Source organism: Camelus dromedarius, chromosome Y (genome assembly GCF_036321535.1).
Source record: "Camelus dromedarius isolate mCamDro1 chromosome Y, mCamDro1.pat, whole genome shotgun sequence".
NCBI lineage: Eukaryota > Metazoa > Chordata > Mammalia > Artiodactyla > Camelidae > Camelus > Camelus dromedarius.
In genome coordinates this window covers 16,002,125-16,026,091 of record NC_087473.1, presented here as the reverse complement: position 1 = coordinate 16,026,091, position 23,967 = coordinate 16,002,125, and the positions used below count along the sequence as shown (strand labels likewise).

At 44.4% G+C, this 23,967-nt stretch overlaps 1 protein-coding gene and 1 long non-coding RNA gene across 6 annotated transcripts in view; one reads left to right on the top strand and one right to left on the bottom strand.

The window, feature by feature from the left end:
* The window catches only part of LOC135320316 (patatin-like phospholipase domain-containing protein 4), a 90,578-nt gene that overhangs the window by 12,660 nt on the left and 53,951 nt on the right, over positions 1 to 23,967 (bottom strand). Inside the window, exons 7-8 of one of the 5 annotated variants that reach the window (XR_010379543.1) lie at positions 15,212 to 15,445; positions 5,696 to 6,166 (exon numbers count right to left, since the gene is read on the bottom strand). The exons of 1 other annotated variant lie outside the window; for it this stretch is intronic. Coding sequence is in view for 2 of the 4 variants with exons in the window: in XM_064483416.1 (XP_064339486.1) it covers positions 15,305 to 15,445 (141 nt within the window). In the remaining 2 variants the exon portion in view is untranslated. Of the gene's footprint in view, positions 1 to 5,695; positions 6,167 to 13,881; positions 14,061 to 14,090; positions 15,446 to 19,936; positions 21,646 to 23,967 lie in introns of those variants that run through there. 3 more of the 5 variants (XR_010379544.1, XM_064483416.1, XM_064483419.1) reach the window with 3 other exon arrangements.
* Positions 1 to 23,967, top strand: part of LOC135320318 (uncharacterized) — a 239,023-nt gene that overhangs the window by 213,616 nt on the left and 1,440 nt on the right. Inside the window, exon 6 of the long non-coding RNA XR_010379548.1 lies at positions 5,727 to 5,880. This is a non-coding gene — a long non-coding RNA (uncharacterized LOC135320318). The remainder of the gene's footprint in view (positions 1 to 5,726; positions 5,881 to 23,967) is intronic.

Here is a 23,967-nt window from a genome sequence, read left to right as displayed (position 1 = left end):
AATTCCCTTATTACACAGCAAACATCCACTGGAGAATGTCTTACACGCCCGCGGTTAACTGTACAGTTTAAACTCAATAAAACTTAATAAAAGAGTACCTTACAGACAACAGAATTAATTTCTATTAACTATTTATTTGTATAGTCCGTGGCTCATCATAAACCAAACAAAAGCCTGATACCCTGGAGCAGAGAGAGGTACGCAGTATACCCGCCCTAACGTGAGTTTCATTACCTGCCTTTCCCTCCGGAGGAATACAGTGGGCGAATTAATGAAATCGACTTCTATTACTGATTCATTGCATTTAAAATGAAGAAGCAACGCTGGATATTCAAGAGTTTAAATGGAAAGTAGACTGGGAATTGTACAATCACTTATGAAGACAAAGTAGAGGGTGGTTCTTGACGGTGGCGATTTTCTAGAGGGCGAAGGGTGGGTTCCCGGGGCCAGGGGACTACAGCCCAGAAGCATCAAAGCCTTCGCCCGATGTGTTTGGCACAAAGTCCAGGATGCCTGTGGGAAACCCAACTGACTGTTAGCGCCCCCAGGGGCATCCAACCAACTGGGCTGGTGGTGCAGACCCTTCCAGAACTGGGGCACTGCACTTTGTCCAGTGGTTTCCTGTGAAGTTGGGGAATCGATTGTTTGAAGCCTCCTCGCGTGGCCATTACTTTGAGAGACGTTCCTTGTGATGGACAAGGTGCAAGTTATTTCATTTCTTCCCCCCGCCTGGGATTTAGCTTCACCTGGGTATTTATCAGTGAGGGAGAGTCATGCTGGGGGATCGTACAACTGATGCGTATTGAAAATTTGTGTAGTGCGCAGAGGGCGCAGCAGAGGGGCTGAAACAGTTTGTAAAGCGTGACTTTGGTACCGTGTGTGTCCTCCAGGTTTGCTGTGCCTGCCCAAGGCAGTGTTTTCTCCTACTAAAACACTGAGCCCCTGGAGGGCCAGCACTGGGTCTGCTTCTGAACCTCAGTGAAACCCCATCTGGCATAACGCGGTCCAGGATTCAGATTTGTGGGACAAGTGAATGAGAGAGAGCAGATATACTGAATGGTGGGATGGACGCATGGGTAGATGGGTGGGTGGTTCATGGTGTGTACAGACATATTTAAAAAAAAAATGATGGTAATCCCTTCAAAGAAATACTGGTTTGGACAAAGCCTCCGCTGCCAGGTCTTACGTCCCCTGATCCCTTGACTACCTCCCTGGTCAAGAACCTTCTAGCCCCCGTTCAGAACATCAAGACAAGCGCTGGAGAGTTTAGCCTCTTTCACTGGGATGGGGCTTGAGGGCTCAGAAAACCCTTCCCGCTTCCTGCTGGGCAGGTACGCTGTGCTTGTTTGAAATGTAGCCACTTCTCTAAATTTAGGCAAGAGTGCATGTGATGAAAATGCAAAGGTTATTAAACCTCCTCTTAAATCAGACTGCTTTGGTTTGGTTTGGTTACCTGGCACTGCATCCAGCTAAACACAGAGTTTGACCAAAAACCACCAGAAAATCATCAGTGCTTCGCAGGAGACGGGATCCCTGAGGCGGTGGAACTTTGTGAGGGCATCAGGGAAAGGGAACTGGGCAACGTTACAAAGAGAGGTCAGAAAAGCTGATGGAACTGCTGTGCAGTTCTCATTTTGTGAGAACACTCCTGATGAAGGTAAAATCCATACAAAATAATGAAGTCCTAAGAAGGTACGTGCACAGGTGAAAAGGGAGCTTCCCAGGCTGGCATCTTCAGGGGGTCCCCGTTACAAGGCTAAAGGAAACGACCAGCACATGAAACGGAAGGCGTGTTTGGAAGGATCAAGGATGATTCTGTAAAGCACATACCTTGAGGATGACAAATAAAGACAATGAAGTGAAGGGATGGGTCGGACTGATGAAAAAGAAGCCGAGAAGTCGAGGGGGCTCAGGATGGGGTGAAGGTGCTCAAAGTGATTCTAAGACCAGCATTAAAAGGGGTTTTTTCTAAGTGTTAGAACATGCAAAGGAGGTTCACAGAGGTTTTTATCAGGATCTAAAGGGACTGCAATGGAAATAAAGTTTCCATTTCGTGTGGTGGGCACGCATGTATGTTTAGAGAGGGCGATCAGAACATTCTGGGCCAGCCTCTCGTAAACCCTACTGTATTCTTTATCATCATAAAATACAGCACGTCAGGTGCCTTCTCCATGAACATAGTTGCAGTGTCCTGAAGTTGAGATGCCCTCCGGTTGTCAGATTCACCCACAGACTCGCAACCGTGAACATTTATGGAAATGCCTAAAAGAGCCCAGTTGTCTACTTTCCTTAATTGAAGTATAATCAGTTTACAGTATTGTGTCAGTTTCTGGTGTGCAGCATCATGTTTCAGTCACATATATATACATACATATTTGTTTTCATATTCTCCCTCATTATAGGTTACTACAAGATAGTGAACGTAGTTCCCTGTGATACACAGTATAAACTTGTTGTTTATCTCTTACATATAGTAGTTAGTAGCTGCAAATCTCAAACTCCCAATTTATCCCTTCCCACCCCCTTTTCCTCAGCAACCATAAGCTCGTTTACTGTGTTTGTGAATCTGTCTCTGTTTTGTAGATGAGTTCACTAGTGTCTTTTTTTTTTAAGATTCCACATTATGAGTGATATCATATGGTGTTTGCCTTTCTCTATCTTACTTCACTCAGAATGGCGATCTCTAGGTCCATCCATGTTGCTGCCAATGGCATTACTTCATTCTTTTTTATGGCTGAATAATATTCCTTTGTATAAATACACCACACCTTCTTTGTCCAGTAATCTGTCGGTGGACATTTAGGTTGTTTCCATGTCTTGAGCCCGGTTGTCTGTTGATGAAACACTTTTTTTTGTAGGCAGGGGTAATTAGGTTTGTTTACTCACTCACTTATTTATTTAGTTTTGATGGAGGTCCTGGGGATTGAAGCCAAGACGTCATGCATGCTAAGCATGCGCTTTGCCACCTGAGTGACACCCTCCCCCCGATGAAGCACTTTCAATACCTCGTGTGAACAGAGAGCACACAGTTGGACATGTCTTCTCATGACCTCACACTGACTCAAATCCCCAGGGTTCTGAGAGGCAGGCACTCATCTCACTCTACCATGAGAACGTCTAGGGTCAGAGAGGTTAATAAAGGGCAGAGTTGTCTCCATGCCTGTTCTCTCTGTATCCAGCATCCTTCCCTCTTTTCTGTAAGTGTGGAAACACAGCAGGTATCCCCCAGACGTCTCCTGTGAAGTCAGTCCTGCAGGGTACCCTTATGTACCTGTCTGGGAAATAAATGCGCAAGACTGGGAATTTGCTTTTCTGCTCAACTGCCCCACCTGCAGAACGCTACTGATAACAAAAATACCTAAGATGTGGCATGCTCTGCGAATTCTGTAAATTAACATGTGCTGTGTTCCCGGAAACGCACTTCCCACACAGAGCAGGCATCCACCGTGATTCCTGATGTGGGGATTGTATTGTTACCACTGACGGGGACACGTTTTTCCCGGGAGATGGAATGCTCATTTGTGAGGCATCTGCAGTCTGTAACAAAGCCTTTTTGTTGGTTCCCACAGGAAGCAGGGAGATACCTGAATTGGTGAGCAGGGAGGAAGGTCCAGTTAAGCTGCCTGTCCCTGCCCACGTGTTCTCAGGGCCTCCTGCGTCAGTAACACACGCACACACGTTCACTCAGCACACTCACTGCCGCGTACCTGGAAGGATACATCCTACCAGTCAGGGACGCCGTCCTCCTGGCAACACTGAGAAGCGAGGAGGAGGTCCGCTCGGCCGTGCCAGGACTGGTCCTTCCGAGCCACACGCCGGCAGTGCAGTCTTTGGCACCTCCACTTGGAGGCCATCCAGCCGTGGGAACCACTCCTCCTCCTGGCATCTCATCCCCATGGGGGTGCTGACCCCTCCCCAGGGACATGGGTAGAGCACACCCGCACGAGTGATCATTCCCAGGTTCAGCGTGCGGCATGAGTAAATGCTAGTGTTCACTCGGGATGGCTAACAGCAGATTAGCAGGGGCCAACAGGAGGGGCCCGGGGAGTGGGCGGCCGGCCACAGCGGCCACCTCACAGCAGCCTCTGAGGTCACAGAGACCTCCGTGTCAGGAGGGCAAAAGCAGCAACTCCAGGGCGGGGACCGCACTGACAGCTCTCCTGCCTGCCTGCCGCCTGCTCGCTTCTGGGAGGCGCCAAGGATCGGAGTCATCCATTGGCTCAATAAATATTTGAGAGGTATATCCTCTGTATATGCCTGTGGGTGGGTAGGTGGTTTTAGGTGCTGGAAAGGAAGAGCGAGTGAGACCCACAAGGCTCCTTGTCACATGCAGCTGACATTTGTAGGGATGGGGGACCGATGGTACACAGACCCAGGAGCAGATGAGATACTACGGGCTGAAATCAGGCACAACGAAGAAGATGAAGGAGAACGATGGAGAGAGGGTGACGTTTTTATCAGCTGCTCTGTAGAAAATGGAAGAGACTGAGGACCTGGTGGGAGCTGGGCAGGAAGAGAGTGGTGGATGCGACACGTGGACTGAAGGATAGAATGGTTAGGAGGAACCAACCTTGGAAAAGAAATGTGGGGATTGTGCCTCTCTAGCATGAGGACCAGGAACTGCCACGGTGCTCAGACGGACTTTGGGAGGTTCCAGAAAGGTCCAGAGGGCTCAGGGTGTGAGGCAGGGAGAGGAAGGTTGTGGGAGATGCGCTCAGAGAGGTAGCGGCGCCGGTTCACGTGGCTGAGCGCCTGGGGGAGGAGTTGGGTTTTATTCAAATCAGGACGGGGGCCCATGGGAGGTTGAGGGACCGTCCCATAAAAACAACCCCCTTTATAATCTTAGGGGATCAGTCTGGACGGTGGACTGGAGTGGGCGTGGGAGGCGCACGGAGAGAAACAGAAGGACTTGGCAGGGTTGGGAGAGAGTCAGGCAGACAAAAGGGTTTTAAGGAGACATGGCAGGAAGCCATCGACTCACAGCCCGTTTGCGAGACAGAGATGACCACTTGCTCTTGGTTGGGATACAGGCTGTGAGTAGATGATTTAGGAAGTGCTCTTCCAAAAGAAGTATCAAATAAAATAAAGATAACTGAAACACTACAAACCCAGTCCTAAACAGTTGCCAGCATCAGGGCTAATGGTTCCCCCTGGCATCTCCATCACTTCCCCCCTCCCTGCCATGAGCGGTCACTCATTAAAGGGCCTTAGATCTAAAACACTGGCCTTGAACAGCATAAAGCTGGGAGCTAGTCAAAGGGAAAAGCTTCTCTTGGGAATGTTTCTGATCATGCTTGGCTAAAATTGCTCCTGTTTAATTTTTTAAAGGTGAATGAAATTGAAAGTTCATGTCCAATAATTTAATTGACATATCAAAATAGGGTGTTTTTTTCCCCTTCTTTTTATTCTTTGTGTGAACACAGCCACTTTATATATGACAAGATGCCTTGCCATCTGTGAACGGACCACTCTGTAACGCTGGCTCCCCTTTCTTGGCATTTTGTAAAGATGAGCTCAGATATCCTCAGCCATTAGGTGGTAGTCTGTCATCTCACTTCCTGGAGTGGCTCAGGCGCTAGTTTTTTATTTCTAATTTGCCATTCCCATCCCCACCTTTTAGCGTGTTTCATTCTGCACATTCAACTATTGTAAAATGATTTCCTCTTGCCTAGTCTGGGGCAGAGATTTGTAGCGATTTTGCTTTTTTTTTTTTTTTTTTTTTTTAGATAGGCTCGTCCCAGAAGGCAGTTGGCTGTCATTTAGAGAACTTGACCTCTGACGGAGAGTCGGATGTGCTTAGCATAAGGACATTTCCATTGCTGTTCCTGAAGTTAATGCCGTGTGAGCTCCAGCGGCCACGCCGACGACATGGAGTGTGAGGTATGAATCATTTCCATTTTGATTCTTCTCAGTGTGTCAAAAAAGGACGAGGAGGTATGGCTGTGCTGCTGACAGAACCAGAAGCTTTTTCAGAAGATGAGGATGAGAATGTCCTTCTTATGTTCTGCATTCAGAGAGGGGGCAGTTTGGGGGCGAATATCATTAATCCTCTGGCTCCGGCAGAGAATATCAATCTGAATAAGGGAGGAAAGGAACCTGTCCTGCAGTCGCATATGCCATTGTCAGGAATGAGTCACCCAGCTACGTCTGCATCTGCAGCTTCTCACTGTAGGGATTAAAAACGGAGAAAGACACTGAAAAATCGTGCTGTCGGTCTCCCTCCTCCCTGGCAAACTGCTTCCCCAAATACCAGCTCGAGAAAGTTCTGAAAACAGCAGCAAGATCAAAATCTATTGTTGCAGAAGAAATGTAGTTCCTGGTTAGACAGAAATGTCTGGATACTTGGCGGATGGGGGTGGGGGGAGAGCTTCAGTTGAGGTGTTGATACTTGAACGTGTGCAGTCTTTCTGGCGTCAGCAGAGATTATCGGGGTATCAGGCATGCACACTTCCTGGACCTTCCAGAACGTGTCTCCTGAGAGACAGCTGGATATTCTCTGCCCGTCTTTTCTCTACAGAATCTCTCTGTAGAGAGATTCCTGTATGAGTAGAGGTTTTGTAATTTGCAGGTGCATTATTGTACATATCTGTCGCTCATAACAGCGCACACAACAAAACATTCCTTGAATTTTAGTTTGGGAGTTGGCAAGGGGCTCAGGGGAAGGAAGAGATGTGTTTCTGCAAATAAATGTGTGTTTTCTCTTATGAGCAAAAGAAAATAGGAGAGCAATGAATCTCTTTGGCTTCTCTTTCAATACATGTCAACCTAAATTCTCCACCCAAGCTGCTCAGGGAACTGAAGTCTGCATACCTAGGAGCACCAAGTTCCTCCAGGGTCTCTGATGGATTGCGTCCTGATTTATTCTTTTTGTTTTCATTTTGTGCTTTGTCTTCGTCTGGGAGTTGGCGCATCACGTTATGTTTGTCAGCGTATGTGGGCATCGAATGAATGGACGTGACTGTCTTTTATTGAGGCTGTTAATGGCTTGTCTCCCTAAGAGTCTCAAGTTTCTTGGGGGTGTCCAGAGTCCTTTCCTCGGTTACGTTGAGGCTACAATTCTGGGACATAAAGCAGCCTCCCTGTCAAACCCATCCGTGGGCATCGCACAGTGGACCGTGTTTCTTTCCTGAGATGACTCGGCAAAAGGGGAGACACCTACATAATTCTGTCTCAGGGGTCAGTGACACATCACATCTGTGAAGGATAATGACACCAAGGAAGAACAAACATGATGTGGATGAAAAATACTGCCTGCCGTATCAGTAAGCAAAGGATGCTGTGGCCCCCAGGCCGTCAGCCACCACCGCCACCCTGACAGCGAGCCGGAGCCAGCTCAGGAGGCCAGCAGGCCGCCAGGCCTCGGCTTCCACCCTCAAGGGTGCCCCGAGGGACTCGGGGTGTGAAAGAACAGGATACTGGCCCCTGGACAGCTAGGCGCGTATCAAAGAACGGTTTCAATGAGCTTGACCCTTTGCACCTTCCCACACACAGAAAAGTGCTAAATTCCTTCACTTGAGATATCTGGCTAACTAACTGTAATCTTTGGATCTTCCAACTACCTGGTCTTTGTTGCAAAAACTCATGTATATCGTGGCTCCTCCTCTGCTGCTTTGAAGGACACCCTCTGTCCCGGTGTCTCCATCTCGGTAAACAGCCTGAGGACCCAGCTTTACACATCTGATTCCTTTCTCTCGTCCCCCTTCCATTCACAGACTCTATTAACAAGCCTTGTCAACTCTCCTTTTAAGTTCCATCCCAGATCTATCCAATTTCCTTCACTTCTACTAGCGATACTTTCCCAGGCTGCTGTCATTTCATCTTTGTTGTTAGGAGAGCTTCCTCGCGGTCTCCCAGCCACCACTCTTCCTCTTGACACAACTCAGGATCCATTTACCAAGAATTCCATGGTTTGGGTTGTGACTTATCGCTCCTGCTCAGAACCTCTAGTCCTTCCAATCACATTTCAGTGGAAGCAGAACCGACAGCCTGGCCTGAAGGGCCTTAGGTGACGTCCTTTACTGCCCTCTCCAGGGTCACCCCCACCCCCCCACCCCTCCACCATGACCTTTCAGCTCCACTGGCTGCTTCTTCAGTTCCTCAGACATGCTCCACTAATTCCTACAGAGCTGCTCCCTCTGCCTGGAATAATCTTCCCCGGTACGTCCACATGTCTTGAGTCCTTCTTAACTTCAGGTGTTAGTTTCGGTGTCACTTCAAAAAAGCCAGGCCTAAGCGTACAGTATGAAGGAACCCTACGACTCAGCCTCCGGAACATTTTCCTGGTTGGTTTTCTTCATAGCACCTGTCACTTACTATTTATTTGACTTTGATCTAGAGATCTCATTTTCTTGCTGTTTAAAAAGGCATAATAATATTTCATAAAGGTGTTTTCAAGGTTAACGGAGTTCATACATGTCAGCTAATCAGAACAATGTTCACACAGGCAACCAGGATATCTGGTTTTACACACAGCCTTCAATAAATAGTACCTGCCTAATATTAACTATCATCTTATCAAGGATACGAACAATTTTTTTTTTCATTAGAGCAAAGTTGATTTGCAATGTTATATTAGTTTCAAGGGTAGAACATAGAGGTTTATATTTTTATAGATTACACTCCATTTAAAGTTACTATAAAATACTGGTTCTGTTCCCTGGAATGTACACTATATCCTTATATCTCATTTATTTTATACCTAGTAGTTTGAACTAACCTGCTTTAAATCACAAGTAATAATTAGGGAAATATTCTGCCACGAAGTGCCCATATCCAATTTCCAAAGCGTCATCACTGCTTCCAAACTCAAGCAGGTCAGAGAGAAGGCCTTAATTTTATTCTCAAAAGTCTGTGGCTTAAAAATACTACAGAGTGGCAGTGTCACCATTCCTACACATGTCTTTTGGTGAAAACACATACAAATTTATGCTGGATATTCACCCAGGAGGGGAAATGCCGGGTCACAGAGTAAGCATGTATTCAGGTTGTAGGTAGCACCGAACAGTCTTCCAAAGTTCATTTTCCAAATTACATGTCGACATTATTTTTTTAGGTGCAGTCAGATGGTTTTCACATTAACATAGTTAATGTGAAGTAATTCCTCCGGAATATAATGCATCTGACGAAACGTATTCCTGTTAGCTCAGAGATTATTATAATTAGGAAGAAGTGTATCAGCATAAAAATGATATAGGAATTATAAATGACACATCACTCTGCGCTGGTACTGCGGGTGTCATTATTTAGCATATCTCATTATTTTAATTGCAACCAATTACCCGGGTTGGAATAGCCACAGCAAAGCAGTATTATGTATTTTAGGAATAAATTAAATACAGCATCTAATGGGTCACCCTAACATCCTGCTTTTGCATTCATTACAGCATCAGAGTTCCCATTAATGCTCACAGGAATTTTGAATCCACATAAATACGTCATTCGGCTGAAGGGGAACATCTTGAAGGTAGATTTACCAGAAGGTTGGAATGTTAAGATGACAGCTAATGTGCATTTGTTCTTTTAATTCATCACGTGCAGTTATGTTGCTGATACTCACACTGACTGTACCACCTGTAAGGCTTAAACGTAACGGAACCTGAAGGTGATACTCTGTAATTGTTTTATTGGGTTTTCATTGTATGTAGATCCGCTATTGCCTTCATTTGGCTTCATCCTGGATTCTCTAGGTAAACGAATTATTTTCCAGTTTCTTTAAGTAGACATACATTTATTCAGTGAGACAAATGAATATTTTTGGAAAACAATTTTGAATAACAACATCCTGTGTTTAAGATAGAATTTCAGAGATTCTGGTGTAAAATAATCACTGAATCTAACCATGTAAGTTTTTCTACTTGACTTTTCCTCTGTTTACCAAAATCAGAATCCTTAGAGGTGACGTTTTCTGATCCGGAGCTGGCGGTGCTACACATTTTATTCCCGTGTTCCATCTTCACACTTCTTCCCCCTCTGCTCGCCCAGCATACTTAATCTGAGTTGTATGCGATGTGTTGTGTGTGCTTAATGCACCGTCCCAGTTCACGTGCAGGTTTGCTCATTATTTTTAGTTTGGCATTTCACTTTTGCTGTTTAGCCTGATTCTAACCACATCAACTGCCCACTTTTAGCTAAATTTACTCCCTTCCTGTGTTTTCCTCCTGCTTTGTCACTGGTTTCCTCTTTTCTTTGTATCGTTTCTTGTGCATCTTTAAACTGGGGTACATTAATTTATATAGATTAAGAAGTAAGTCTTACAAAAGTAAAATTATATATTTTTACAGGCTTACTGTTGGGGGAACTAACCAATTTAGCTTCATTTTCTGCAGTTCGGGCTTTTCTTTTCCAATATGCATTAACAAGTGGGTAGAAACTAAATCCATTTGGAACACAAGCCCCGTTTTGGCCTAAACGTCTTCATAGGTGCTTTGTGTCCTAGTTCATCAAAAGCCCAAACTCTTGTCTTAGCTCATTTGGGCTGTTCTGAAGGAATCCCATAGACTCTGTGGGTTATGACCAACAGACATTTATTTCTAATATTTCTGGAGGCTGGACAGTCCAAGATTGCATTTTCAGGAAATTCAGTGTCTGGTGAGGACCTGCTTCTCAGTTCATCATCTTCTCACTGTGTCTTGTCTCTGGGGTCTTTTGTAAGGGCACTACCCCATTCATGCGGCTGCACCCTCACGAGCTCATCACCTCCCAAAGGCCCCACCTCCTAATGCCATCACATGGCAGGGGGCTAGGACTTCAACATCTGAATTTGGGGGAGGGGGGGACACAAACATTCCATCTACAGGACACATTTTAATACTATTAAGCATTATTATGAGGGAATTAGAATGCCACAGGAATATTAATTTCCCCATATTGTGGTCATTTCTTAGAGAAATACAATGATATTTTTATAAAATTTTAATATGAAATAGGTGTGCGTTCTGGTGCCCCGTCCTTGCTATGTAAGAAGATCCCAGTTTATTACATAAGCAAAACTCAGGCACCATGACACTGTGGGACTTACGTTTGCATCTCGGCTTTGGTGGGAGGGCGCTGCGACAGAAAGGCGTTGAGCCCTTCGCCTCTTGGCTGCCATTCCACCCGCTGTGGATGGAGATCAGAAGGCCTCGGGAACTATACGTGAAGCACTCAGCAGAGCGTAAGGCAAACAGGCCTGCAGAAGAGCTACGGCCGTTGGCCACCCTCCAGGGCCACGTGGGGGCTGCACTGAAATCCCTCCCCTGTGTCCTGCACCCAGCCCGCTGCAAAGCTCCTACTGTGTGGTCTGGAGCAGAGTGAGGAACGGCTGTAGGGTTGACACTTGGACTGGGCAGGTCGGGGGGTGATGAGTGACGGTGCCGACAGTCCGGCCGCGTCTAGTGCATGGAGAACCTGAGCGTCGTATGCAGTTAAAGTCGGTCTTTCCCCGAAACGGTGAGGCCTTTCACCACGTTCTTCCCTTTATCTGGACGTCTTTTATCCTGTCTTCGAGACCTCCGTCCCACCAGCCTCGGACTTTCCTTCTTGAGGAAACAGGAACAGGCCCCAGCAAGTACTGATTAGACGGCACAGGAACGTGACAACTATGAGGGACACGGGGCTCTTCTTGACATGCTTCGAATGGCTGTGCTCACAACTTAAGTTTGTTTTTGTTTCTGCTCCTGCTGCTCAGAATTCGCTTCCTTTTTCTTCCATTTCCTTTTAGTGAGTTTTCTAGTTTCCCCTAAAGATGTATTTAATCATAGATACTGTAGCACGTAATTAACTTCTATTGAGTATGGTCTCAAAATACAGAATGTGTAAATGCAAGGTCTACTGTTTTCCATCAATGACTTTCTTGGCAAATATTGAGTTATTTACCCACAGAGCAGGAAGTACACACAGCCTCATTAATCTCTACTCTGCCGGACCCAAGGCCCCTCCTCCCAGACTTCGGTGTGAAACTTACTGAGTATCCAGTCTACTACATTATTTACAGAGCACCATTGATTTATGCCGCTTTTCCCAGGTCAGAGGTCTGGTGATTCATTGGCCCCATATGCAGTTTGACTGCAGGAACAGCTACTGTTTGTGAGAATACGGTTTCCCAGTGCCCGAGACTGCCGCAGTGGGTTTCATGCGCTAAAGCTGAACAAGAACGCTCTGTGGGTGTAATAACCCGAAACACGTGTGGACCATTTGGCGGCCAATAAATTCTCTAAGTATAGGGTAACAGCGGAAGAGAAACTGCAACAACTATTAAAGTGAAAAGGAATCAGAAGTTATTTCATCACCAGTAGGCAATATGGATATTTCCAGACCTTTTGACAATAGAGTTGAACAGAGAAGTAGGGTATGTCCAGAACAATCTCCCTTTTTTTTTTTTTGGACAAGTGCCCATTCCTTACAAGAAGTCCCCAGGAAACTTTTCTACTATTGCTTTCTTGTGCTTGTCTTAAAATACTGATATTAGCTCATCTAACTTCCTAAAGGTATCTGAACACTTGAATCTTGACTAACTCTCTGTATTTTTTTTGATGTTTGAAAATTTAAAAATAAAAGAAAAATAGTTCAGAAAAAAATGACAAAATTTTAACACATACGGAAAAGAAAGGCTTAGTGGCCGTCTGGGGACCCATTTTCTTTTCTGACTAAAGATACTGAGAAAAAGAAAGAAAGGAGACCAGGGCCATTCTCCCCAGAGAATATCAGATCACTATCAGACCTCTCGGCAGACGCTGAAACGGTGGTTCCTAATGGGAGAGTCCGTATCTGTCCACTTCCAACAGAATGTAACTGGCCTACCTAGTATCATTTGAGTTTAGGGACATCCTCCCCAGGAGCTGTTGCAGAAGCGATGTAACTAACTGAGCATAAAAGGAGATGTTTCATGCAAGCAGTAGGTCCCTTCTGTGTGGAGGATGTTCCCTTAACTCAGTAAGAGAGCGCGTATGTTAAACCAAGGGCAGAGTGTCAGAGGAAACAAGAACAGATTGCCTGTGTGGGAAGGCAAGTCTGGAGTCATCAGCATCCAATTATTAGTGAAGTTCCATGCCAGGTAAGACTTCACAGTGAATCTCATTTGATCATCCAATGCATCTTACCTTTATGCTGATTTTATTTTAGTAGATATTCCTCACCTTTGTCCAGAAAGATGTCATATTTTAACATTTTATACCGTAATGCTCACCTAGCTCTGTTTGTAAGAAGAAAGTCTCTAAATTAATGCAGAAAGCATCCAACTTTAGAAGACAAAAGAAGAAACAGCAGAGACACCTTCCTTTAAGAATAAATTTCTGTTCCCTCTGAGTTCCTTTTTTAGCTCCTTTTTGTTTGGCTTGGTCTATTCATCGTGTTAAAACTTACACTGTTTGGTCATCCTGAACTGACCAGTCCACTTCGAGAGTGACACTAAAATGTCAGCTTCTTATGGTGGACTTCACAATACAGTAACTCGGTAGAGACCATGGATTTTTGCTATGGTACCACCAGTCAAAGCATCCAAAGTTCTTTCCCTGTGGGTTGATCTGTTTGTCGAGAGAGGAATTCTGCTGTCAGCTGCTGGTAGACAGATGGGGAATGAACTGGACTATTGATGATTTTGAATGAAGAATTTAACCTAATTTGTAGTTTTCAAGGTCAAGAAACTCTACCTTGACATAAAAGTAATCAGTAATCACGTTGCTATGGAACTTTGTAAACAGAAATGCTTGAGACTAGAAGCCAGTGGAGCAGCACCTTCAAAAACCCATCAGAAAATTATTCCTCACCTGGAATCCAATACTGAGCAAAATTATCGATCAAGTCTGAAATGTAAGTATTTGCAGATACTGAAAAATCTCAAAAATATTCTCTTTTCTGAAGGAAGTACTAAAAAGTATGCTTTACCAAAAGAGAAACAGTTGAAGGTAAAGACGTAATGTCTATGAGAGAAGTGTCGAGATGAGAGAGAAGCCAAAGAAATTGCAAAAGTTAATGTGAAGAGAAGTATCAGTATGGGAGCTACATTCCGTGTCTGCAGACAGTCTATCCAGTGGTTCAAGATGACAAAGATGTGTCTGAATATTTTTGGGAACAGATGTATGCTTCTGTGGGAGAAATTGGTTATAACTCAACAAGAACTAAATAAAAATTAGGCAAGCTTATAAGTAAAAACAATTACTAATTCCAGGAAAACCAAAGAGCTGTACAATGAGCATGCAATCACTGTGCATGACTTGGTTTGGCTGTGAATAACAGATAGACAACTTTAATAATATAAACAAAGTATACGGAATAGCTAATACCTGTGATGGTTGTATGAAGGTAGAGATAGGAGAAGAAAAGTATTTGAGGGGAAGTGGTAACAGACAGAAGTCAATAAATAATAGGTAGACAATTTCTAAAGCTGAAACATTCAAAGGTAGCATCTGCTTGCTATTTGAAAAATAGAAAGTAAATACCTGAAGAAACAGGTAAAGTAATTTAAACAGCATGACTCTGGATTCTAGAGGTGGAGAAGAGTGATGGGAAGGATTGCTAGTTTTCATCAAAGTGCAAGCAAGACAGTTTTATTAAATATATTCAAAACTTTACGATAGATTTAAACTAAGCGTTTTTACAAAATGAAAGAGACGGAGACATTCCTGCTTTCTAGAAACACCTCAGCTTCCAACTTCTGCCTCGCTTTTCTGCCACAAGAAGAATGACTCGCAGAAGGATGCGTTCATTTTGGGGCACCGTCTAATGGTGTTTTTCTCTTACTCTTCCTGTGAGTAGGCACCAGACGCAGGTATTTTTTTCCCCCTACGCTGCCAAAGGAATACACGCACTGTCCTTTGTAAATGTAATAGTTTAATTTGCATAAACTTTGAAAGTGTTGTCCCTTTTAAATGTTGGTGCCATTGGGCAAAACTGTGTCCCTTTGTTCTAGGAAAGCTCTCTATTGAGAAAGAAAGTCTGTCAAAATCTGGCCTCACACTTTCTCAGGTTTCATTTTTTCCACACCCCTCCCCCCCGACTGTTTCCACCTTGGCCATGTTGAAACTGTCTCCAGGCCTTTTCATACTGTGCACGTACATCAAATTCCTCTGTTTACCCCAAGAGAATGAAAAAGTTAGAATACATTTGGTAACTTTTTAATCCTTCAAGACCTATTAAAACCAAGATTCCGGCAGATCAGTCTGGTCAGTCTCTGCCCACAATACTACAGTTCCATTCCCTCTCCCTTCCCTTGAGGAATTAATACTTAACCACTTACATGATTTCCTCTTTCAACTGCGAACCTCAAAGGTAGAGAAGTATCCTTAATCGTCTCTGTGTTCCCGGGGTCAGCTAGCACGGTGGCAGACAGTTAGCAGAGGTGCAGTTCATGAGTATGAAGCGAAGGAGTGGATGCTAAGGAGGTCAGCGGACAAGTGAGCAGCCCCAGTGTAGTGTGAGGAGAGAGGGGTTGTGGTTCTTGTACGTGTCTTGTCTGTCCGGCCACTGCTGTCTGCAATGTCCAGAAACAAAAACATTAAAAAAGACTTACAGTGCCCCAGTTAAACCATTGTTCAAAGACTGTTTTTCTGAACAAAGAAATGAATTAGCTCCTTTATCAATTTTCAGAACATCCAATTTGATGCTAAAACGTAATGCCATTTTAATGAGATGGTCGTCATAGTTGAGGTAATTGTGTCTATCCGCGGAATAAAATTGTTTCCATAATGGAAATCAAGCAAAATACCACAAGATGTGTGTGCTCACTCAGACTGAACTTCCTGAAATGCTTTTCTTGAGTTCCCATGATGTTTGACACTGTGTCTGTCTTCGCCGTACAATTATCCATTATGCAGCCGGAGTATCAGTGATAAAACTCGTCTATGAATGTTACGGAGAAATTACGTGCAAAGTTCTCTGAGTTGATTGTGAGCTGTTGTTAAACTTGTCTGGGTTTTTAATGCGTGGAACGGAATGTTGAGTGGTGGCACTTGCCAAAGCCTACAGGTTTACAGGGCGGTATGTGCCTTGTCCCATCCGAGCAACGGAAGCTGGAGTGTTGCCCTCTGCCTGCCTTCTCTTTCACTCCCGTCGCTGTAAGCGCGCTGAACCAGGGGCAGGGTGGGGGGCTCAGTGTCCGCTTACTTTTATATACTCAGCGCCGATGCGCTGGCTGACTGCTGCTTGCTTTGTGCTTGCTTATTGTTTTAATGAACCATGAAAGAGATACCCAAGCTCTACATATGAAGAAAAAACAAATATTCCAACATGTTACCAGTGGTAAATTAAGAGTAGGGAGAGCACAAGATAGCTTACTTTCCTTCTTATATTTCAGTATTTCTTCATATCTCTAAACGTTTTTTAAAAAACCCTCTAAGGACCTTCTACTCACATTGTAGCTCAGCTGCCTCATGGACATCCCCTGGGAGCATCTCAGAAATGCAAATCCTCGGTCCTCTCCCCGGAGCCACTGAATCTGAATTTCCATTTTAACAAGAGCCCCAGGTGTTTCATGGCGCGTTTAAATTTGAGAAGCACCACTCCAACAGGTTTTGTCTTAATAGCTAGCAAGATAAATGTCTCATTAGAACGAGATGCACTTGGTATTGCCAGCAAGACTTTCAGTTTTCTTAATATAAATTCAAAATACTGAGAAATACTTGGTGAAAAGTGTCCCTGCCTGTTTTATGAGCCCGTGGAGAAGGTCACATCTCAGACAGAGCGAGCCATGTGGCTTTCTGGGGAGGAGCGTTCTGAGAAGAAACGGGCGTCGCCCATGCCTTGAAGGGTGACTGGAGTGTTCAAGGCTCAGAGAAGGGCTTACAGGATGCCTTGGGATGGGTGGTGTGAGCTAGACTGTTGAGAATTCACAGAAGAGGGTCATGTAGGGCCGCGGTGCTTTTCAAGGACATGGATGTTCACTGGCAGGAGAGCGGTGACCTGCTGCAAGGCTGGATCCGAGGCTGGTGTTACCTGTGCTGTGTGTCTCTGCCTACGGTGGTGGCAGTAGGCTGTACGAGGGAAAGCGTGCAGCGAGGACTCCAGGTACAGTGTGACTGCTGTCCTCCAGGAGAGCAATGATGGTGTTCTAGAGGGGGAAGTGGAGGAAGCGAACCTGTGTGTGCTTGGAAGACGGGTGCCATAGGACTTCATGAAACAAGGGGTGAGAGGGTGTGAAGAAAGAGCTCAGGCAGTTTCTGAGTCTTGTCTGAGTCGAGCTGACACTAAGACGGACAGGGCTGCAAGGGAAGTAAGGATCTTTTCTTCTTCCGTGTGTGTGTGTGGTTATGACATTGGTGAAGTTTGAGGGCATCAGATTTTGATATGTTGAGATTAAGGTGAGTGGTTCCTTCTTTCTCATGGTTGGATAAGCCGTTTGTGACAACAGGGGTGGACCTTGAGGGAACTATGCTAAGTGAAAGAAGGCAGAGGAAGACATACGGTAGGATCTCACGTATATGTGGAATCGTAAAAAGCAGAAGTGACAGAAGCAGAGCGTAGACGGGTGGTTGCTGGGGCTTTCGGGGCTGGGGAAATGCGGGGATGTTGGTCAGACATTTCCTGCTGTGAGATGAGTAAGTTCCAGGGTCTAACGGACAGCATTGTGACTTTAGTTAGCTGTACTGTTTTATATACTTTGAAAGCTCTTCATAGAGGAAATCTCAAAGGTTCTCACCATAAAAAGGGAATGTAACTAGGTGATGGAGGCACTAACTAACCCTGTCGCGGTATAATCATTTCGCTGTTATGTATGTGTATCAAATCATCAAATGTACATCTTCAACTCACATAATGTTATATGTCAGTTATGTCTCAGTCAAGCTGGGAAGAGAGATTGAGATGAGTATTGTGTATCCATGTAGAACCATTAGGGGAGAAGAGCTGAATGCATGAATCTTTCATTTAAGCGAGAGATACAGACTGAAGATAGAAATATCATCAGCATAGAGGTGGGGTTCCAAGACCTCAGGCTGGATGAGATCCTGGAGGGAGTATCTGTAGATAAGAAAATAGAAACATGTGAAGGCGAAGACGGGACCCTTGCATCGTTTACAGGTCGTGAGGACCAGAAAGCAGACAGAGGAGCCCGGGAAGAAGCACCCAGTGAGACAGGGAGGAAGAGGGCGGAGAGCGAGGTGTCAGCTTCTCACTCAAGGAGAGCTTTCCAAGGCGGGAGAGTCACATGGTGCTGGGAGGTCCATGGGATTGAGTGTGGCGTCGCCTACAGTGTCCTTGAAAAGACCACTTTCACTGGAGAGGTGTGGAGAAACCCTGGTTTAAGACAACAACGGAAAAAAGAAATCAGGATAACAAAGGAGTCATTGTTCCCAAGGGGCTTTAATGTCAGGAGGCAGCTTTGGGGCCGTTGGTGAAAACAGAAAATGGGAAGAGAAAGAGACTTATTTTCTCCTGTTTTGAGGGGGTCATGATGGGAGAGTCATGGTCTGTTGGCGAGGGGAGGGGTCTAGTTCAGCCGCACTATCTCATAGAGACCGGGAGGGAGGGAGAAGTCCATTCTCATGTGATTTCTTCAGATGGGAGCGTGGATGTCTGAGTCCACGGGAGGGATGGGTGGCTGGTGTAGGCATTAAGGCCGGTAAGGGGGTGGATTGCAGCCAGAGCTTGAGGAATCTGTCTCCAGCAATCCCTCTCCAGCGAGCATGGGTTTTCCCACTGATGTAGGAAGAAGGGCACGAAATGACGCCAAGGATGCGGAGAAGGACCTGGGCTCCTGGACACTGCAGAGAGGAGAAGGTAGACTCCTCTGCTCTCTGCCATTCCGAGTGCGGTCTGCAGACCGGCAGCAGCAACATGGCCCGGCAGTTACTCCCTCATCACCGACCTCTCCCGCAGGGAGCCAGCCAGAATCTGCACTTTATCAGGAGGCCTAGGTGACCTATAAGCTGTTCTCAGATTTGCACACTGCATTCATTAAGGCAGATTTTAAGAATCTGCCTGCCCAGGCCACCCTCAAGACTGCTTCCTTGAGAATGTCTTGCTGGTGGGACCGTAGCATCAGTATTCTTCACAGCTCCCCCGATGACGCCAGTTTTGATGACTGAGTGTTCCCGGCATGTGGACAAGTGAGTGCACTCGGGAAGGCCCCCCGGAAGGTTAGTGGTCCTGTGTCTGTGGACTGTTGAGTGTCTCTCCAGCTGCGCACGACTGCACAAGTGCATATCTGGAGGGGACGATGAGGTAGGTCTAATGACGCTCAGGGTTTTGCCAAGTGACTCAGAACAGGAGGTGAGGTTCCAGGTGCTACCCTGCCTTCGCTGTCCCACACCCACCTCTCCCTTCCCAACAGGAACAGCTCCATTTGTAACTGTTCTCCCTGTTTTCTGGGAAAGGTTTGAAAGGAAGTTTTGAAGAGTCGAGTGTACTGCTGTGAACTATGCTTTTTTTTTTTTGCTGTATTCATCAGATTTTCTCATCAGAGTTATACAAGCATCTGGTGATACAATGGACTCCCCATCCTGTGTGTGTGTGTGTGTGTGTGTACATGTATACACCGGATTAATTATATTTTATTGTTTGAGCTTGAATAAACTCAGAAAACTCATCGGGAAATCTATGTGACCCCAGAGCTGTGACTATCAGTTCTTTTTTTTTTTTTTGGCTTTCTTTCTCTTTTTCTCTTTTTTTCTTTTATTGATTTATACGCATTTCCAACTACCTCTAAAATCGTTGATTTAATTTTGGTATTTTATACTTTTGAAGGATATTCTCCACCTTTCTAAACATTTCCAGTTTATCTGTAGGGATCTGTACATAATATTGCCTTACAAATCTTTCATCTCTTCTCTGCCTCTGTCATACTCAGCTTGCTTCCCACGCCTAATTTTGTTGATTTCCTCTTCTGCCATCTTTCCTGCTTTTTCATTAAATTTTACAGGGTTTTGTCTACTTTACTGATTGATTTGAAGACTAATTTACTGGGCTTATTTATAATAAATAAATATGCTCAGCTGTCTTTTTTATGAAATTAAAATACACACACAACTAACATTTTAAAAAGTATTTTAATTGAAGCATAGTGGATTTACAGTGTTGTGTTAGTTTCTGGTGTACAGCATAGTGATTCAGTTATATATATATATTTTTCCTATTCTTTTCCCTTAGACATTACTACAAGATACTGAATATAGTTCCCTGCACTATTCAGTAGGACCTTGTTGTTTATCTATGTTGTATATACTAGTTACTATCTGCACATCTCAAACTCCCAATTATCCCTCCCCTCCTTTCCCCTGTGGTAACTGTAAGTTTGTTTTCTATGTCTATGAGTGTTTCTGTTTTGTAAATAAGTTCATTTGTGTCTTTTTATATTCCACATGTAAGTTGTCATAGTATATTTGTCTTTCTGTGGCTTACTTCACTTAGTATGATTTCTAGATCCATCCATGTTGCTGCAGGTGGCATTTTATGACTTTTTTATGGCTGTGTAGTATTCCATTGTTGATGTATACCGCAGCTTCTTTATTCAGTCATCTCTTGATGGACATTTAGGTTGCTTCTATGTCCTTGTTATTGTAAATAGTGCTGCTGTGAACATTGGGTTGCGTGTACCTTTTCAAATTTGCGATTCCTCACGATGTATGCCCAGGAGTGGGACTTCTGGATCATGCAGTAAATTTAAGTTTTTAAGGAACCTCCGTACTGTTTTCCATAGTGGCTGCACCAATTTACATTGCCACCAACAGCGTTAAGAAGGTTCCTTTTTCTCCACACCCTCTCCAGCATTTACCATTTGTGGACTTTTCAATGACGGCCATTCTGACTGGTGTGAGGTGTTTACGGGAGACAAATTAGACTGCATGTATAGGAACAGGGAGGAGAAGCAGCTATCAGAGACAGCCTGTGTAGTACTGGATGGCTCTCTGCGAAGATGTTTCCAGTGCTTTGGCGCGCAGGGGCCACGCACCTACACGCATCTGCGCGGGCCTCGCGGTGCGCACCGCCGTAGCCATCTGCTCTGCTTGCTCTTCTCAGTTAGGCAGTGGAGGAGGTGAAGGAGGTGGAGATGGAGTTAGGGAGCCGGGAGTTCAAATTCTCAGCCTGTCCGTTTGCTTTGTAACAAGAAGCACATCCCTTATCTCCTGAATGATTCCTCATCAAGAAGTTTGTGTGGAAGGCAGGGACAGTCACACCCACCCCGCAGGGATGCTGAGGTGACCATGATAAGGAGCAGGCGCCACCTCAGGAAGCTGCCTGGGTGTCAGTGGCTGCTTTACAAGCACCGCTTATTATACATTAGCTCGCTTCAGTCCTTACTACTATGAACAGGTTATTTCCAAATCCCTCAATGTGTATTTTGTGTATTTACCTGACAGTCTTTGCATTTTCTGGAAGTACCATTGGTGGACTAAAGGCCTGAAAGGGTTTTAAATAAATAACCCTTCTGAAAGTTCAATAGTTGATATGGTAAACAACACTTGACATTGTAATACCACATTTTCATAGATAAAGGAAATCATGTTGTGTTGGTAAGCGTTCATTTGAATGCTGTGGGGGTTCAGCATCTGTTCCTCAGTAACGGTGCCTAAGAGTGTAGCCGTGGAAAGTCACGTAGCCCTTTTAAACCCAGATTCTTTGAAAGAAGTAGGCCCAGAGGTAGTGATTTTTCTTCTGTGCATCTACATTACTACGAGTTCCCAGAAAATGGTCACTAAAATCACTTTAATATTTTGCAGTTCAGATAAGCAGCGCTGCCTGAGAAAAAAAATTAAAGGGAAAAATTGATTCAGATTCATTTACTATATTTAAGATGAATTTTCCTTAAAAATGATTTTACTAAATTTGTAAGTTGAGTATATTCAAAGGCAATAAATTGGTTTAGAAGAAAGGGTTTTCAATATTTGGCATTACACTAAATTGTGAAAATTTGGTTGTTTAATAAATAGACCTGGAGCCACACAATTTCATATACATCTATTAATTAAATCATATTATTCACATTTAATCTGTCAAGAGCAGGAAAATAGGTTATATCCTCAACTGTCACGTTTCTATTAATTTGCCAATTTTTTTTCTTTTGTTGATTCACATTGTCCTCAACTTCCTACTTTTATCTATAGTTTGCTGTGCTTTTTCCATTTTGTTTGCTTTTCTTTTCCTTTTTATAACTAAGCTGAAAGAATAGTGAATCTTACTGATCTTCTGTTTGTTTGCTTAACGTGGAAAACTTTTATGAGTATGAATGTGTCTCTAACTCCACCTTTGACCTCATCCCCTTTGTGTCAACATTTACCCACTTGTGATCAACATCACCGCCAGTTCCCGCTGAGCCACTTCCCCCTCGTGCTCCAAGCACATCATGCTTCTACACGAGACGGATCAATGAATGCCGCTGATGTTTTGTTTTCCTCTTTAACCCGACATCCAATTTATTCATTTAAAAATATTTATTTATTGATGCCTTCCTTGAAGGCAAAGAAGTCAGGGGAAATAGCGAATATGTAAGGGAGCATTGGAATAAAAAGATACTTCTTGACCAAGACAGTGTAGTGTTGGCAAAAGGACAGACAAATGGATGAAATGGAACAGAGAGCTGAAAGCAGACCCTCACAAACGTAGTCAGGTGGTCCTTGACAAAGGAGTCAGGGAAGTACAATGGGGAAGAGAGTCTTTCCAGCAAATGATGTGAGAACAACTAACTGGATGCCCACATGTTAAAGAAGTGAATCTAGACACAGACCTCACTCCTTCTAAAAAGTCAAGTCAAGTCATAAACCTATATGTAAAATGCAAAAACAGAAGCTTCCTGGATGGTAACATAGGAGAAAGTCGAAATGACTTGGAATTTGGTGATAACATGGTAAAGACAGCACCAGGGTACAAAAGAAAGAATTGATAAGATGGGCTTCATTGATATTAAAACTTCTGCTCTGCAAAAGACTCTCTCAAGAGAATGAGAAGACAAGCCACAGGCTGGAAGAAAATTTTTGTAAAAGATACATTTGGAAAAGGGCTGTTATCAAAAATATACAAAGAACTTTTAAAACTCAACACTAAGAAAACAAACAATGGGTAAAATATCTGAACAGACACCTTACCAAAGAGTGTATACAAACGGCAAATAATCGTATGAAAAGAGCGTTCTCCATCACGTCATTAGGCTATATTGCAAAGTAAAACAAGGGGACAGCACTACACAACTGTTAGAATGTTGAAAAGCCAGAACAGTGGTCACACCAAGTGCTGGCGAGGGTGTGGAGCCATGGGAACTCCCCTCCATGGCTGGCGGGGATGCAGAGCAGTAGGTACAGCCATTTCGGAAGACAGTTGGATGGTTTCTTACAAAACTAAACATCCTGCCACCGTATGAACCAGAAAGTGTGCCCCTCAGTATTTACCCCGAGGAGCTGAAATCTTACATCCATACAAGAAGCTGCAGCACGTGGGTGCCTGCAGCAGCTTTATTCACAACTGCCCAAACGGGAAGCAACCAAGGTGTCCTTCGGTAGGGGATGGAGAAGTAAACTGTGGGCCGTCCAGACAACGGAACGTCACTCAGCAGTAGACGGAGATGAGCCATCAAGCCATGAAAAGACATGGAGGAAGCTGAAATGCACATTGCCAAGTGAAAGGGACCAACAGGGACAGGCTGCACGCTGCGTGACTGCAATCTGAGGATATTCCAGAAAGGGCAAATCTATGGAGACGTCTGAAACACAGCGGAGTCGGAGGGAGGGTATGGCTCAGCGGGAGAGCACCTGCTCAGCATGCATGAGGTCCTGGGTTCAGTCCCCAGCTATTTAGGCATTAATTAACTTAAAAGCTGTGGAGTCTACTTTAAAAAGATATTTCAGCTCAGTGTTTTGAAGAAAATGCCTGCAGCTAATATAAAAGGGTGTAGGTAGAGGGGGTGAATTTTAATGGCTTATGGCTGTCCTAAGGGTATTTAAACTTCCCCTTTTGGGGTGAAAAAGGCTAATTTCCCATCATTTGCCGCTGCTGCTATTTTGGTGAGGGTAGTGTCATTACCATACTGTTATCAAACTGTGTGTGTGTGTGTGTGTGTGTGTGTGTGTG